This window comes from Drosophila teissieri, chromosome 2R (assembly GCF_016746235.2).
Source record: "Drosophila teissieri strain GT53w chromosome 2R, Prin_Dtei_1.1, whole genome shotgun sequence".
Taxonomy (NCBI): domain Eukaryota; kingdom Metazoa; phylum Arthropoda; class Insecta; order Diptera; family Drosophilidae; genus Drosophila; species Drosophila teissieri.
The window spans coordinates 23,727,333-23,745,125 of NC_053030.1; the positions used below are offsets into that span (position 1 = coordinate 23,727,333).

The 17,793-nt window shown below is 36.2% G+C and overlaps 2 protein-coding genes across 2 annotated transcripts; one reads left to right on the top strand and one right to left on the bottom strand.

The window, feature by feature from the left end:
* Positions 1-11,977: 11,977 nt before the first annotated feature.
* Positions 11,978-13,137, top strand: LOC122614162 (MORN repeat-containing protein 3). The gene is made up of 2 exons (XM_043788656.1): positions 11,978-12,548; positions 12,608-13,137. Exons 1-2 carry the CDS (start codon positions 12,071-12,073, stop codon positions 13,045-13,047), a joined length of 918 nt encoding a protein of 305 aa, XP_043644591.1. The 5' UTR covers positions 11,978-12,070; the 3' UTR covers positions 13,048-13,137.
* A 1,428-nt stretch (positions 13,138-14,565) lies between these two features.
* On the bottom strand, positions 14,566-15,844 carry LOC122614012 (protein takeout). Its single transcript, XM_043788464.1, has 4 exons — positions 15,651-15,844; positions 15,253-15,490; positions 15,059-15,192; positions 14,566-15,002 (listed from the first exon to the last, which is right to left on the bottom strand). Exons 1-4 carry the CDS (start codon positions 15,733-15,735, stop codon positions 14,566-14,568), a joined length of 894 nt encoding a protein of 297 aa, XP_043644399.1. The 5' UTR covers positions 15,736-15,844.
* Positions 15,845-17,793: the final 1,949 nt, after the last annotated feature.

The window sequence follows — 17,793 nt, forward strand, 5'->3', positions numbered from 1 at the left end:
CTGTTGATACGTCTTAAGCGATTTGTGTCTGTTTTTTTGCAGACTTTTACATTCGGCGGGTGCTTTATTTAAATTATGAAAACTGCATCTTAATGGGAAAAGAAATGAAGGCGAGTAAAAACGGTCAGTTTGAGAAAAATACATATTTGGTAACCAAAGGTTTCAGTTCGGTTTAACAATTAATTATAAGCTATATATATATATAAATGGGTTTTGGATGAGGTTTAGCTTTTTGGGGTTGATACGTCTAAAACAATTTGTTGTGTGTTTTTTCGCAGACTTTTACATGCGCCTGGTTCTTTGTTTCAATTACGACCTCTGTAACATACATATCAGAACGCTCATGGGAAAGGAAATGAAGGCGAGTGAAAACGGTCAGTTTGAGATATATATATATATTTGGTGACAAGAGGTTTCAGTTTGGTTTCACAATTTAATTATAACCTATATATGGGTTTTGGATGAGTTTGGGCCAAAAAGGATTTTCTAAAAATCACTTATTACATTTTGTTCCATTAAGCTTCGTATCAAATGTCTATCGTCCTCGTATGCTGTTGCGAAATAGTCCTAATGGATTTGTAATTCGCTTATAGAATAAAGGTCGCAGCCTAGGTTGTGCAACTTGCGAATTTCCGTCTGTCTTTCAGCTGTGTACGGCACTAAACGTAGTGCAAAAGAATTTGTAAAGATGTCTACTTATACAACACGACAAAACTAAATTATTCAAAATTCATCAGGCAAATGATAGAAAATGTATAATCGGTAAACCTCACAGAAGTTGTCATCAGAACTATTTATGTAGGAAGTGTGATCATCACTTCATAAAAAGTGTTTTTGGTAGACAAAATCTTTAAATGAGTAACTGAATTTGACTTTGAATCAACATCGAAGCCTGACACGTAAGCGCGTTCAATGGAACAAGAAAAAATATGCCCTCAATAAAATCCACTTTATTTTCGTCTGAAGGATTCACCACTAAATATTTAAAACGCAATTAAACATTGCAAAGAACAAAATTTTAATTACCTTTCACATCCGTCCAAGTACCCTGGTATAAAGCAGGTCTTGACGTTATATCCTTTTAATCAGATGACTCCCTAGCACAACAACAAGGAAAACATTAATTAAGAGACAGACAAGCCCATAACCAGGATGTTGGCAACGAATAAATGAATTAACAACAGCGACGACTTTGCATAAATGAAAGGATAATCAGCCTATCAACAAAGCCAAGGACCGAAGGCACAAAATGGCGTGCAATTAACGTGGAAATTACTTTGTTTGACACTCAAATGAAAGCCAGCATTCTAGTGGGGAGACAAAAGGCTTTGCTGTTCACAATCTGAGCTGGCTGAGGGTTAAATTAGCAAAGGACCCAAAATGAAGACAGCAAAGCACAGTGCCGCGGGCATAATTTAATATTTCCCATTAAGCGCGACCAGTAATGAACGAAGCAAAGGCAACTCTTGCACTGCGCAGACTCTCCCAAGGAAATTGAGGAGCTGGACGTCTCTCTACACCCGTCCCATCCAGCCGTCCAAGACGAGTAATTAAGTTTATGCGAAGTACAAAATTAAATTTCGTTTGCCACCCCTTCTAAGCCACCCCCTTTGCGGCATTGGGGTATCTTAGCTTTCATTTTGTTGCTTTTTTTAAATGCCTTTTGAAGTATTTGCGTCCCTAGTTGGCGCCCTTCGTTTGCCATAAGCATCTTAACGGCATCATTTGGCTCTGGGTTGCGCAGGTGGCCACGCAGTTTTTCTTAATGTACAAATTCTTATCAAGGTGGTATTATAGATACTGCGCGTGAAATTTGACTGAAGAACCCCTGCTTATAATTTGTAATTGGAGTTTGAGTGCACATTATATAAAATATCTACCTCTTAAATTTTTGATGGAACAAAGAACCGTATGCAGTTTATTACAAATTGTAATTAAATGTAGTAGCAAAGAGTTAAACTACAAATTATTTCTGTTTAGTATAGATTAGTATAAAATGCCTAACACACCCAGGCAAGCATAAATTAATAGCTTTTAAGAAAACTTATGCATACAGCGTAACCGTGGGGGCCGCGATTTTTATAGACCAAGGCATATTTTGCAAATTAAATAATCGAGCAAAAAATAAGCGCATTTCGTGATGCTCGCATACTTTATTATCAACTTCAGTATGGCATCTACTGCCGCAATCATCGGAGCTGACACGCTTCCAGTTCAGAGTTGTGCATAAATTAAATTAACCCCTATCAAGGGAAAAAAACGACCCCCTTGTCTGCTTCCTTTTTTTTCTCATTTATTTTTTTTTATCCACCTTAATGTATTTTGTGATTAACTTTTGCTTTGCATGCAAGGCTGCGATTTTGTTACCCCTTGCTTGTTTTTGAATTTTGTATTGCACTGCTGTAATTTTTTTTTCTATTTCAAGATCTTAAAGGTGAAAATAATTATTTTAATGTTTTTCTTTCGACTTAATAATATATAGTATTCTTATTATTTTATAAAACATGATATAAATCATCTAATTAACTAGTTTGTTACCATTTTATATATTTGCATTGTAAAGGGTTTTTAAAATTCCCTATAAATAAATTAATTATTTTCGTTTACTATCACAAAAATTAATAAAAAAAACTAAAATTTCATTAGTACAAGTGCTTTTCACCACATCAGCCCAAATTTTTCAGCTTGAGCACATGCTAAAGAACCCACGTTTTTTTTTTTTTTTTGCGTTTTACCCCAGCTCTTCTACGCGTTTAACCCTTACAGAGCATACTTGAATATTCACTTGTAAATTAAAAAAAACTGTACCAAAAAAATGAGGCATTTGTGTTTTATGCAGAGATCCTGATGCCGACAGCTTTAGGGGTAAGTTAAAACTTGATTTTCAAGTCCTAACAGAAACACAAAGCAACAAAATGCAAATTAAAAGTTGTGGAAACCCCTTTTAAAAAGTGCAAAAAGGGTTGTCGCTATCCCAGCCATAGGACTTTCAATGTTGTCTGGGTAACGAACAGAAAAAATCTTTATGAGGGGTGCTTTTGTCGTGTGCCATGCCAGGCACAGCCTCACTTTTTTGAATATTTAATTTTTTGGGTATGCAAATTCCGGCTGCTGGTAAAAAAAAAAAAAAACGGTATAGACAGATTTCGGTATGTACCTCACAATAGGGATTTATGGAATTTTAAAAGGGTTTCGGTTTTCGATTTTCCTTTAGTTTTCCCTTCTCCCTTTTTTGCATTTAGCATGCGACGAATAATCCCGATTTAGGGGCAGCACATGCAGATGAAGATCAACAACGGATTTTGCGTAAAGAATGCGAGCGGCACACGTCGTTTTCTTTTCAGTATTTCTAAGGAACGGAAATTATACTTTCCTTTGGCGTCCATTGGGCGTCTCATTTACGCCTATTAGCAATTTAGACAGCTGCTCGCTCAGGTTAGCCAAAACAGAAAGGCTTGCGGGCCTAAGTTCTGGCATTGACAGTTGCCCCTGCCATTTACGTTGGCATGTCCTGCGGTGCTATTGCTCCGGCTGACCCTTGCCAGCTTCAAGCATATCCTGATCCAAATACCTTTTTCAAATAGAACGGTCAACCGGTAAAGAAAGGACACATGTTCAAACAAGCCGAAAATTGAACTTGCTTACACACCCCCTCAGCCCCATTTTTCCCCCAATAGTTGGTTTAAGAAATCTACTGCTTCCGTGACATCTTTTCAGGTAAATATTGAAAACTGGCAAACACACGTGCACAGCAGGAAGACAAAAAATGGTCTTGATTAATATCCAGCAAAAGCTACATGTGCTGGCCAGGAACTGCCGCTACAATATGAATATACCACCATTGCTTTAAAACAAGCATATTTAAACGTACTTTGGTATTAGAGTTTTTATTATTTGCGGTCCAATGTAGATTTTGAGTATCTAACATTTTTTTTTTTTAAATTTTGAGTAATTTAACTTTATTTATTAATCGCGTGGCTTTCTTGTAATTGTCGGTGGCTTTTTATTAGAAAAGCTCCGGATGAAAAGGATGTGCAAGGGATGGTAAGAAAAAAAAAAGAGCTACCCCTAAAAATGCTTAAAAAAGTTGTGTCAAAGGTTTTTTGTCTAGCGGCTGCGGGATCTAGCAAAAAAAAACGACAGCAATAGTCACGGTGGGGGAACTTCGCTGGGAGTAAGCGTCAAACCCAATTTAAACTGAACTCCACTCCACCGACCTCTTCACAAAAAGCCCTGGAATGGTGAAATAGAAAAAAATCGATGCGGTAATTATACCCATTACTCGTGGAGTAAAAGGGTATGATTTTAATGTTCCAAATTCAAAATGTACTTTGTATTTTAATATCCATCGGAAGTTTTCGTTATATTTTTAAAATCGCATAAATATACAACAAATTATTAAAAGGGGTCTTATAGTTGGCACTTGACTTGTCGCGCATTTTACTTAGGGAAATGATGATTTCTTACCATGTAGTCTGTCTAACAAAAAATATACCACACCTCGAATAAACATTTTGCAAATGATTACTTTGAAAAATTTCATTAATCTTGTCTTTTATTTAGAATGAGCAACTTTCTGATTATTAAACTTAATTGTTTGAGTTTAACACTAACAACACAAATTTCCATAAACTTAAGTGTTTTTCATATTAAGTTACTTATAAGTAAAAAAAAAAAACAAAGGTCTTACTTTAAACTAAAAAAAATCAGTGACAGCTGCGGATCACTAAAAAACTGACTTTTCATTAGAAGCATGAAATGCAACCCTAAATTTTGTTGTCTTTCAAATATAATATTACACAATTAACATTAGGTTTAATACCGGCAAGTGCAGATGGGAATACGCGGAAGTGGGAGACAGCGTAAGAAGCCGAGAATGGGTGTGGAGTTAGCAACGTTCGCAACAAATACACCAAGGTTCTGGAAACCGTTTTCAGTGCCAGACCAACACAGCCAAAAGTGGCTGGCACAGCCGCCATTTAAAAGGGGACATTGAAAAAAAGGTGCCACCCTCGACCGAAGCTGGCGTAGGAAAAAAACTGTATACCTATTAAAAAATATAAAAGCGAAAACAACGAAAACGCGCGTGTAAAGCAAGAGTAGAAAATTTGAATGAGCTCGCGCCAACGATTCCTTCAACTGCGCAGCCTTCGTCAGCGTCGGGGGATAATGTGGAAAATTGTACTTTTCTTGTGGGCGCTCTTCCCCTTGCTATATACTTATTTCCCAAAAGTATCTAGCTCATTTGCAAAGGGTGAATAAACTTAACAAAAACAGCAGGCGACAATAACAGAATATAGTAAAAGTAAGAAAAAAATTATTAAAAATAAACAAAACCCGAGAAATATACCAAGCGCTAAGGGTTTATTATAAAATTTGCCAATATGGGCAATTTATCTACTCTTTTCTAAAAACTTAATATTAATATATCACATATAGTCACATTCGTTCCTTTAATTTCGATGCATTTCCTTAATGTTAGATCGTCAATAAAGCCGTTTTGTCTGCTGCCCTACATGATTATCCTGCTCCAAGCAAAAGGGTTGGAGTTCGTTACCACCGTTGTTGATCGATATTTTCATTTAATTTTTTTCCAATCTTCCATTCCCTGTTCATCCGAACTCAATACATTTATGTAGTTTGATATACTTGTATCTGATTTTTGCTTTAAATTTTTTGGCAAGGATGTTAATGTCGAAGATTAATTCGCAAGTGTATGTTTGTTTGTGATTATTTCTTTATGATATGCATCTATAACTTTCTTATAGGTATATTTTCATACACTCCTCGTTTATCTAACGAAAAGTATTGCCCACGGTAATAAAATTATTATATTATTGCCTTTCATCGAATACTTTAATCAAAAACCTTCAGCTTCCTTTAATAAATTAAAATTAAATTACTACATATTTGGCAAAATAGAATGGTATACACTAATCAGCAGTAGAGTATAAATGCATTTAACTTGGTTGAATTGACTGTAGAGACTAAGTCTAAAATACGTGCTTTTTAATATTGAAGCGAACTTCGTTGACTACGTACAATAAAAAGCTTTTAGACACAGCCTTTAGTGAAACTACCTAAACAATTACGCCTATTATTACAGTTATAAAAACTTAAAAGGTAATGCATAACAACACCAACACAAAGAATTAAGAAAATAATAAGAAATGTTTTTGTTTCAAAATGAAAGTACACTAAAAGTACATTGCTATTTCGACATCTTTCGTGTTCTCCGAACCACAGCGAGTAAAAATGTCATAAAATTTGAAAAGCAGGCGACAGACAACCTTAGAGGGGAAGCGGCGTCAAAGAAGACAAGGCAACATATGCCTAGTAAGCAAGGAACTGCAATTTTCCTCGCTAGGGCTTGGGGTGCCCTTTGGACATTCCTTGATAAAGACATTTCTTTTAATGCAATTAGGTGAGTGCCCGGAAAACTCAACGAATAATTCAGTTTTGACAACGTTTCACTCGTCGCAAGCAAATTTGGTTAATGTGTTTTCTTAGTACAAAAACACATATGAATATTTTATAGTTCATAACATGAGCATGGTTTTGCAATACAAAATTATGAAAAGTTTATTTTGTGTATATCAACGACAACTCAACGGTCGAGTTCTTGTTTTTTGTGTAGCGATAGAAATTGGCTAATCAAAAATTAAAACAAAAAATATCAAAAAAGTTTTAAAAAGTGTGGGCGTGGCAGTATTTTGCGTTTTGAGAGCGTTAGAGTCGAACACGAACTTGCGCTGCGTCTATGTCTCTGGAAGCTGATATGCATAATCTGAATCTTTTTAGCTTTTATAGTTCCTGAGATCTCGACGTTCATAGGGACGGACAGACGGACATGGCCAAACCCTCTCGGCTATTGATTATGATTAGGGATAACTACTCGACTAAAGACTTATTTTTTGTTATGACTTCGTATTGGCGCAGAAAATCAAATAATGCAAATTCTTTAACAGGACAGTAAGTAATTCGAAGCAGTCAATCGTGTATGAGCTTGGAGCAAAACTTTCGCATAAATAAATCGTATTTGAAATAAGGCCGCATAGTAAAAGTTGGAGAAAAGACAATTCGAATACGCCAAAGTTTGACCAATAGAAATTTGTTGATTTCCGTGGCGAATATGTATCTTTCCAGACTGAAGATAAATGGCAATGGAATTAATTAAGTTGTTAGTTTCCTATTAGACACTATACGCTGTGCACGTAAGGATCGGAAACAACACAAATAAGTGAAAGCTTAGGATGGAGTGTAAGACCCCCTGACAGCACTTGACAAAATTATGTGCCTAGTGGCAACATTTAACCTTTCAGCGTGGTGAAACAGAAACAAAAAAAAACACAAACAACCGCTCGAGGCGAGGGCACGGCCCTTCCTACTCCAACTCTGGCTTGAACTTCAGCTCTCTTTTTCCGTTCAGTCGTCACATATGCGTATGTGGCCACAGAAGCAGCACGCGTAAACATTTTGTGTTGGCTTCCCCATCTAACTTCCGTGGCCATATACATGTGTGTTATATTTGCATAAAAAATCTCACACAGAAAGCATTACAAATCGTTGCCTTTCACCTACTGCGACCGCACACACTCTTCACCCTCAAAACACTAAAGGATTCGCATGACCTCACACCAACGCATGTAAGTTATCCACTCCCCCTCTCCGACTCGTTTCTCATCGCTAATAGACCGTAATAAATGTCATGTTTTTCATGATAAGGCTGAGCTACTCCTTTCAGTGCTTTGAATTTCGATTGTTGTTTGTGCTGAAAAGGGGCATGATGCATCCATGCCATTGTCGCCATTTGGCTGGAGCAAGAAGCTGTTTACTTGAAAGTATATAAAATTGTATTTAAGTTTTCATAGTTTCTCGTCCGACCTAGAAATGTAAATACAAACAAGGACTTCCTCTTGAGGTACCAGATATATTCTTGCTAATCCTACTTTGAGATGTTGTACCTTTTCAAACTTCGTGCGGTTCTCTCCCCTTTTTTGACCAAAGCTTCTATGAACAGCTTAAACTTGTAACTTATATCTAACAAAAGAAAATATGGAAACTGCTCGGAGATACATAGGACACCCAGGGGTTTTTGGGGGTTCTAGGGAGAGAGCGAAAACCTTTGTTTATGGCCTTACTGCCCGCACGGCCCGAATTTGTTCCCTTTTTTCATTCCACTTAGCGAGTCACCTCCTTCATTATTTCTGCCGCTTCTTGCTGTTGTTGTTTTTTGTGCCGCTTCTGCCTACGTGCTCTTTGCTTAATTTTAAACACCCCCTCATTTGCATAAATGAATTATTTTCAACCCCAAAGAAGCACCAACAAAAAATTAAGATTGGAATAAGAAGAAGGCAAGGAAATGAAAATGAAAATGAGAAACAAAGTGAAAAGCAAGGCAAGAAATTGCTGTGCATGCGCAAATTTTTCAAGTGCAAAGCGCTCTGATGGAGAAATCGCGGAGAGGCCGGGGAGAATGGGGCTGAATGACACTTAGAAGTAAACTTAATGGGCAACTGGCCACGACAAGAGTTCAGGCCATAAAAAGCCCACAGAAAAAATACGAATTTCGATAAATTTGTGTCTCCTCTGCATTCGTTAATTTTCTTCTGATAACGGTTAAACGCAAACAATTAAAAATGCCAGTTAAAAGGAAGCAGGCTACACAAAGAGCATAGAACCTATTGAAGACCAGGTGTATATGTGTCCCTTGGTATTGCCCCTCCCCATTCGTTTCAGGTCATGGCATGAAATGACACAATTTCAATTTCAGTTTCCATTTTTTAACAAGGAAGCGGATTCATATTCCCTTTCTTAAAACGAAAGGCAACACCGTAGAGCAACTGCACACGTCAGATCCTAGCCTTTGATTGACCTGAGTATCACCCCCGCAATGAATGGGTACTTGCCAGATTGTCCGTTTTCCTCCGTTCTTTTCCTTGCAGCTCTTCTTTTTGCAGTATTTGTTTGTTTAGCAGCCAAATGTCAAGCGGGCGTTGGTTTTATTTTTCCCATCCGCTTCATTGTGATCCTTTGATCCACAGTTGCAATTCCTTTTGGGCCCGTTCAAGAGTTAAGTCTATTGTAAAGAGGAGGGTGCATCGCTGTCTGTTCCAGTAATGCCATAAATGAGCGTAAAATATTAGGCAAGATTGAGTCCGAACGCACATTGAGGTCTTTTATGTCTACCTAACTGTCTAACCAAGCCTCTAATCAATCATTTCGGGTTTGTTTCTCCTCGGAGAATAGAGATCTATCTATTTGTGTGCTTCGTGTCTAATTCTCAAAGACATTTAAAGCGGTAACCATTCTTGTTTAGGGCTTATAGATTAAAACATATTAATAAATAAATAATAATACTTGAGGGTAAATATCGCTGATTACATATCGAGCTTTTAAAACAATTTGCTTTTTTGTTTTATAAGCCCAATCAACAAATTATTTAATTGCAAGACACAAACCAATATTATCTTTTGATTTGTTATTAACTTTATTATGACATTAAATATATTTATGCATAGGAATCTTAACTTGAGTTGTTACTGGGACCTTTGTTCGAGAGCAGTCTTTTGTGCCATCGAAATTGTTTAAAGCTCGGGTCAAGTTATCAGATTAAATGAGTAGGTGCTACTACATACAACTCATATTTAATTAGGCGAGTTATAAAATCAATGATCTGGTCGTCGTTTTGTTCACTATTTAAGCTACTCTATATCAACTAAAGCTGTTTATTTTCTATACTTTGCAAAAAATTTTGACAAAGAAACTTCCATCAAGGCTCAGAGTACTCAAAACCCAAGACAAGTGGGCAGAGCGGAATGGAAAATTGTAAGTCCTTATTCGACAGCTGCTTTGGATACCAGGCAGTATTTATTTGATTGGAGGTCGCGACTCCAAAAGAAAGTTCATTAAAATTATGCCCTTTTCTAATTTTTGAACTGGCCCCCAGAAAGGAGAAGGGAGGGATATGATAAGTACCATAGACTCAAACTTTGCCTTTCTCGTCCTTTGCTTTTGAAAATAATCATTGGACTGTTAATTTGTTTCAAGCTCAAATTTTTGTTGGTGCTCGTTTTCTGTTTTTCTTTCCAGTTGAAGAAACTTTAGCGCATGCAAATCAAAGAAACTCAAGTTTTGACTACCCCCACCAAAAATAAAATAATTCGTAAATAAAATGTTTAAATTTTTCGAATTTGAAAATATTGCCTTTGTGGGTGGTTTTCGTGGGTGTGGCAGTAGTGGCTCACACCCTTAATTACGAGAAAGGGGTTAATCAGGCGGTGACCCCTTATTGGATGTTTGGCCACTGCCCACTGGGCATAGGTTGGATATAAAAGGGTTAAATTAAAACAAAAAGCTTTCTACCCCGATGGCTATCGCAACAACGGTAAAAACAACCCCACATAAATGATATGTATTTTATGCCGTCGGACCTTACTCTTTCACATACTTTATCTAATGGCTGCGTGGCTATTAATAAACATCCCCTATGATTTAGATAATATTTAAAGGGTTATCTGGGGCATATTTACCTTTACGTCAAATTATGCGTCTTACAATTTTTTAAAATCGATAATGGTAATGTTGTGGGTCCTAACAGAGTTTACAATTTTCTCTTGGACCTGAGCGCATAGCTCAGCCTATGGTAGCGTTGCGATGCGTATCAATTATACATGATATTCAAAATCATAATTTAATTGTCGAATGCTTAATACACATGGAAATGTTTAACTTTTTAGTTGCACATGAACATACCTATAAAGCAAAACCGCTGTATCTGTTATAGATATATATTGGCAAAGCAATTAAAATGTTCCATTTCACTCAACCGAAAACAAAAAGTTGTACTTATTTGAGTTTTATATTTTTCTTCTTTGTCGTTGTTTTGTTTATTTGAAGTTTATCAATACAAGGGAATGGATACAAAGAGAGCAAAGAAAACCAAACGTTTGCCTTTACTGGGATTTTCCGTAAAAAAAAAAAAAAAAATAAGCGGCAACCTACTTAATTAGGCTTATCATATACAGTCCAAATACAAGCTGTCGAACAGGAAGAAAAATTAAAGCGCCTGTCACTTGCATATATTCAGCCCATAGGTGGATTTCGATTCTGTTGCTACCGAAGGAGGAAATTCGATGAATGAACTTATGTACAACTGCCATTAGACTAATCTAAAAATAGATTTGATTTAATAGATTTGGCTAAATAGGCTTGGTTTAATAGTTTAAAACAATCTTTATACGACCAATATTATATTTTATAATCACTTACTTACAGGCTATCACTTACAGTAAACCAAAAAAAAGTAAGTAAATACCAAAAATAACATTTTTGTATACCGAATAACATGACTTTATGATATGATTTATTTTCTTTTATTTTTAATTACCTTTCCGACTGCCACTATATGATATTTTTAATTAAATTTAAACCCAAATTATATATTGTTGAAAAGCTGGTGTATACCACACTTTATGATGAAAAACAACTGATTATTTGGCAGCTTTTATTTTGTTTATGTTATAGTATGTATCAAGTTTTATATATTATATAATATTTATTTATATTTTAGAGATATTGACAATTTAAATGCATCTACAGAAATGTTAAGGAAATCCCGAAAGTTTGATTTTAATAGCATTTTCTTTACTAATCTATTATAATTTAAACCCTCGGTAAATCGGTTTTTCATTCATCGAAAACTTTAAGTGTCACAAAAAAAGGAACCTATTCAATATCCACAGCTCATACACAACAATTTACCTTTTCGCTTTCCAATCCTATTAATATGATTACGGTTTATTCACACGCAAAACGTTAACATAAACTTTCCCTGAAATTTATTGTAAAGCGGTTCTAAAAACCCCGTAAGTTGTGTTCCAGTTGTTTGGTAGTTTCTGCTCATATGTTGAGTTGCTCAAGGGTCGAGTTATTGAAAAATATAAATCAAAGTATTCACAAAATTCACATTTCCTTCTGTATCAATTTAATCAATTTTCCATTGTCATGCATATCCTAACTCTCACATTAGCATATCTTTAAGCGTCCAAGTCAAAGTTTTTTTGACAGTATGAGTACCTGCCTGGAACGATTTTTTTGTCCCAATAAACCCATCTGCAGCTCGGGCAGAAGAGCCACGTTCTATTATCCTGGCGGAGGGACCTACTCTGGCTACTGGTTATGCAACAAACATCAGGGCTGGGGCGTCAAAAAGACGGCAAAACGAACTAGCCAGTACTTTTTTGGTAAAAAACATCCTGAAGGCCAGCTCATTTATGAAGGGGACTGGGTGATGAACAAACGACAAGGAGTCGGATCAATGCTACGAAAACGCGGAACAGAAGTACAACTGATATATTCGGGAAGATGGTACGATGACATGAAATGTGGAGAAGGTAAACAATTCTATTCCGACGGATGCGTCTACTTTGGAAAATGGATAAGAAATCGACGGCACGGTTTGGGAATCCAGTGGTACAACGATGGGAATATCTATGCGGGCGAATGGGAGACAGATTTCCGGCACGGACTTGGGGTCATGTTTTACGGTTCGTAAATAATAATAGTTTTAATGGTTCTTCCGAATTATCATTTTAATATAAACCAGCCAATGGAAACCGGTACGAAGGACACTTTGCACGTGGATACAAAAATGGCGAGGGTGTTTTCTATCATATGCATACGGGACAAATTCAGAAGGGGATGTGGGAAAATGATAATTTAAAGACGTCGGTAATACAGGATGAACAAAAAATCCGCTGTAATACTGCAATAACATCATATCCGATTCCGCGAAACTGTCTTAAGTACCCCAACGAAATAATGCGAGAACTTTTTCAAAGGTACAAAGCTTTTAGCAATAAGCCCCATCGTAGATTCAATGACAGGGTCAGTCTTGCCTTCATTCACCATCACCGACAGTATGCCTCTTGCGAAGAACGTTTCGCTTCACCAACAATTGTAAACCTATACCCCAAAGCTGAGTTTGGATGCACTTGCGACTGCGAAAATGTTGCCCGAAACGAAGCCAACTTTAGTCAGATATAGCATACTATACTTTACCCTATACGTTTGAAAGTTGATGTTACAAAATTGGCAACCTAAATATTAAAGGCAAAATTGTATGTCATAGCAATATTTAATATTCTTTTATTTGCAGTGCCATAATGTTTAACAAGCCAGTAAGGTCTTTCTATAAATTGTCAGTCAGATATAGCATTCTGACCCAACCCTTTTCAAAGATGATTTTCTAAATTTGGGAACTAAAAAAAAATAAAATTGTATGTGATAATATTTTATACTGGTATATTTGCAGTGCAATTATGTATAACAAAGAAGTAAGCTCTTTATATAAATTGCTTATTTATTTTTAAAATGTTATTTACAAGCTTTATATAAATTAGCTTTTGTCCCTTCCTTTCACGAAATTGTAACTTAGGCCGGCCAAGTAAGGATTTTTCTAATGGTAGCAAAAATACCTGTGTATCCCATCACCCCTCTTCATTCAAACAAAACAGACTTGCCACGCCCCAGATGAACCACCCTCCCTCCTACAATCCCCAAAAAAGACACCCACGTTTTCTACTTAATGATAAAAGAAAGGACATTAGCGGGCCTCGGAGCATCTCAACGTTTTGAGCGGCTTTCAAGTGAAAAGCAAAGAATTAAAAAAAAAAATTAGCAAAAAAGGTCGAAAAAGAAGCGGAAAAAAAGCAACAACAAATGAATACTCGTACAATGAAAGAAAAGAAAAAGATTTCAAACCACCTCCCAGCGCACACTCTACGTAATGCTCCTCCTGCAAGCTCTCCATTTATCAAGTTCCTTTTATTTTGGTGCGCGGGCGTAGTTAAAAATTAATAAATGAAATTAATGCCGACGACACTTTGCAAGGCATTGGTCAGTACGGAAGTGGAAGATGTTGCCAAGGTTTTTCTTTGGCTTCCCTCTGTTTACATCAAAAACATTTTCATTTGAAATATTAAGCACCTAAAAGTCGATAATGCTTTTTCTTGCCAGTGACAGCTGCGTCGCATGAATTTAATTATAGCCAGCTGAATATCACCAGGGCAGCAACACTTTTTGGCAACCCAAGTCCATCCAACGCAATTAACTGCCCTCCTCCCTGAAATGAAAGTAAAAACTTTTGAAGGAAAAAATCTCTGTAAATTCATCTTTGTCGTGGCCGGTGATTAATCAAAAGCAAGAGAGGGCCAACAAATAGTCCCGCGCACAATGCTCCAGGTGTATTGCTCGGATAGAGTGTATGTGTGCCCCCTCTAAGCAGTCCCCATGGTGCAGTTAGATGTGACTTTACATTGTAAAAAGTTCAAGCCTAATATGAAAATCCAAAAACAGACTTGGAAGAGGTTCTAGAAGTTATTCACAGCCTTAATCATAATTTTTATATAATTTTACGATGTAATATATAACACAAAAATTTCCATTTAACGAAGAAATAGTTCATAAAATTTTAAAAGGCAATACATTATATTATTAAACATTTCCCAAAAAGAGTGTGGGTTATCACCAATATTGGCCCACAAATGAATTATTTAATTAAAATCAGTTTTGAAAGAACTCTTTATTTAAAATACTTCCATCGGGATTTCCAACTTCAAAGGGGGGCTCAAATATATCTGGACTGAGAACCGATGATGGTAATCTTGGCGCTTGTGTAATCGGATTGATGATCGTCTTTCCAGGGGGAAACATCTCATCAAATGTAGCGCTGGCAATGATTTCATTCGCCACATCTAAAAACTTTTTCGAAAGTCCTTGCTCTAAGCCGGGCACAATCTCTTTGAGATATAATTCTTGATTGTTATTAATAAGTTTATTTCCTACGTCCCCCAAAATTCGATCGCCGCTGAATAGGTTTGCCAAGTTTAATTTAAAATCCTCAAAATCAATGCGCATGGTCATCTTGGTGAACTTCACATATTCTTTGCCATTTCGCAGATAGCGAGAGCCACGAATTTTAACGAATGCTTTTGCGTTTTCTAATATAAAGCAAATGAGTTGTTTTTTAGTTTTTATGTTCAAAGTTAAAACCTACCGCAATATCCCTGCATATTTCCCTTTCCTTTTATGTCTAGAAGTAGCCAATTAAGGTGCAACGAGTACTTCCCTCTAAAGTCAATGCGCGGGAGTGTAATCCAGAGATCGTACGATGTGTCTAACGGTTTGGCACTTCATGCAAAAAATTAATATCTTAGAATCAACATTTTCATAATGCTAATACTTAAGTACATAAGACGGTCAATGACAAAGTTACTTCCTCCATTGGCTTCAAGGTCCGTGAAAACAGCTTGAAATTGACTAGTTAGTCCTAGTTCAATATTATCTAGGAACAACGGTTCTAATGGGGGTGTTGTGAAGCCATCCCCCAGGTTTCCGTGCACTAGTAATGGCCTTATTTGGTACACAGCGTTAATGATACAGCGCTCCAGAAGAGGTTCGTTGCGGGCGCATGGTCTAATTGTGGACGCTAACAGAAAAGATATTTAGCAACAATAAAAACTTACAATTTGACGTGTAACGCAATTAGAAACGTTATTATTTGTTTTAGTCAAGGCCATTCACACATCAACAGAAATTGAAATGCGTCACAAGATAGTCCCTTGCAATCGGTGCAATTCGATACTTACGCAAGTTTGCAAAAATTACAGTATACTGCAACGCCAGGCACACCAGCAATAACACTAAACCCTCAAAACCCCTATAGTAAATCATCTGTAAAGAGGTTTTTTCACAATGGCTTCACGATATGTCCGTTTGTGATTTGAATGAACTGTAGTTGCTGCAGCCAAGAGGTCTACTAACGATTCAACAGGCATTAGATCGTGCTTTTGATTGAATTAAGCATGCTTAGCTAAGTCTCTCCCTCCCGCGACATTTTCATAGCATTAAACGAGCAGCTCACACTTACAAACGAACAAGGCAACGATTACGTACTTGCCCGCTGACGCCACTCAGGGGCACGTGAGTTGTCGCCTTGCATGTAAAGTTAAATTTATGTGGTTTAAAGTGAATTAAAACAATGCCGAATTCATGGCCCTAATATTGAATAACAAATGCAAGTAAATCAGCTACGAAAATTTAAATAATAAATTTATTGTCATCCTCCAAGGGCCAGCCTCAGCGCTACAGTTATAATGTATGCGCAAGGATGAAACAAAACTAGATTGGGGATAACATCAACACCAATCAGGAAAAACAAAAATGTTTATTTTTTTGTAATGCAAATTTGAAATTTATAAACGAAGTAATCAAGGAAAACATATAATAAACCATAGACTAGTCACCATGCTACCACCAATTGTTACATAAAAATTGCTTTCTAGGAATGTACTTATGTATAGTGCAGCTCGATTTATTGAAGCAAAATTAACCATACCAATGGTAAGCCACCAAAAGTAACCATTAAAACATTATTTAATAAAAAAATATATATACATATATAACATTATATTTATATATATATATTTATTTAAAATTATATATATATAAAATCTTAAATGATTTTGTACAAAAAAAACAAAAGCCCAGACAGAATTTAATCTTTCAAAAAATTCATTTCTAGTAGATGATGCTATTCAGAAATTATTATTATATTAAGTTATAACATTATAAAAATAAACTATATTTGTTAAAAATTAAAGATTTCCGGACAAGGAATGTTTTAATATTTTCCCGCTATAGTCTTTAAAAAAATGGATCTATTCCGGAAAAAGGGACAGCACGACAGCAATGTTAAAAAAGGTTGATGATCATACAACCAACAAAATATTTAAAAGGTAAGACGAGTATGCACAGACAATTTTAATTCAAGCCCAACCAACTTCCAGGATTTATCTCCATTTTTTTTATTTTTCCCGTTTGGCAGAAAATAGAAACACATCAAATTTGTAACAAATTACCTTTGATGCGTGTAATAAAAAGCCAGAACAGCTGTCGAAATGAAAGTTCTCTCTTCCATCAATAGGCTTTCACACCGCATTTTGGCCTAATTAAGTTTTCAAGTGCAATAAAATGATGGCCGGACTGTGCAACTCAAAATTTCGAAGGTGCGGGAAGAAAAACCAACGGGGAGGAAAACGCCCTATTACGTGCGGACATCAAATTTGTGCTCAAGTACATAAAACACAACTTAAAAACTTAAATGGATTTACCACAACATGACGAGAATCAGAAATGTAGATAATGATGATGAACACACACGGGGACGTGTACCGAGTTTGCTAACATACCCATACATTTCCAAGGTAGTATTTTAACATAAGAAATGTATATTTGCAAAAAAAATTTAAACATAGTTTATGATTATAAAATATATAGATATGTAAGCAATTATTGTAAGAACAACAGAAGATTACGTTATTGTCAAGTATTTCGGCAATTAGATAACCATTGCTCAGCTGAAGGAAGTGCGAGAAAAAAATGTATAAGATTTATAGAAGCAACAATGCTTCTGTATTCGAAATTGCACACGATTACCTTCTAACGACGGAAAATATTTTTTTATTACTTTTTTAGCTCTAATTTAAAATCAGGGGGGGACGCTATTGTCGAGTTTTTGGACTTTAAGATACCCGTTAGTCAGCTGGTAGGGGTGCGAAAAATAAATTTTAACATTTGTCTCGAAAATCCATAAAAATTTGGGTGGGGTGGGGGGTGAAAACAATAATAAAAGGAAAAAATGTAAAATTGAGGATGTGCAATTTTGTTGCGATTTGTGGGCGTTAGAGTGCGCGTGGCAACGTTTGGAAACAAACATGCGGTGGGCCTGTG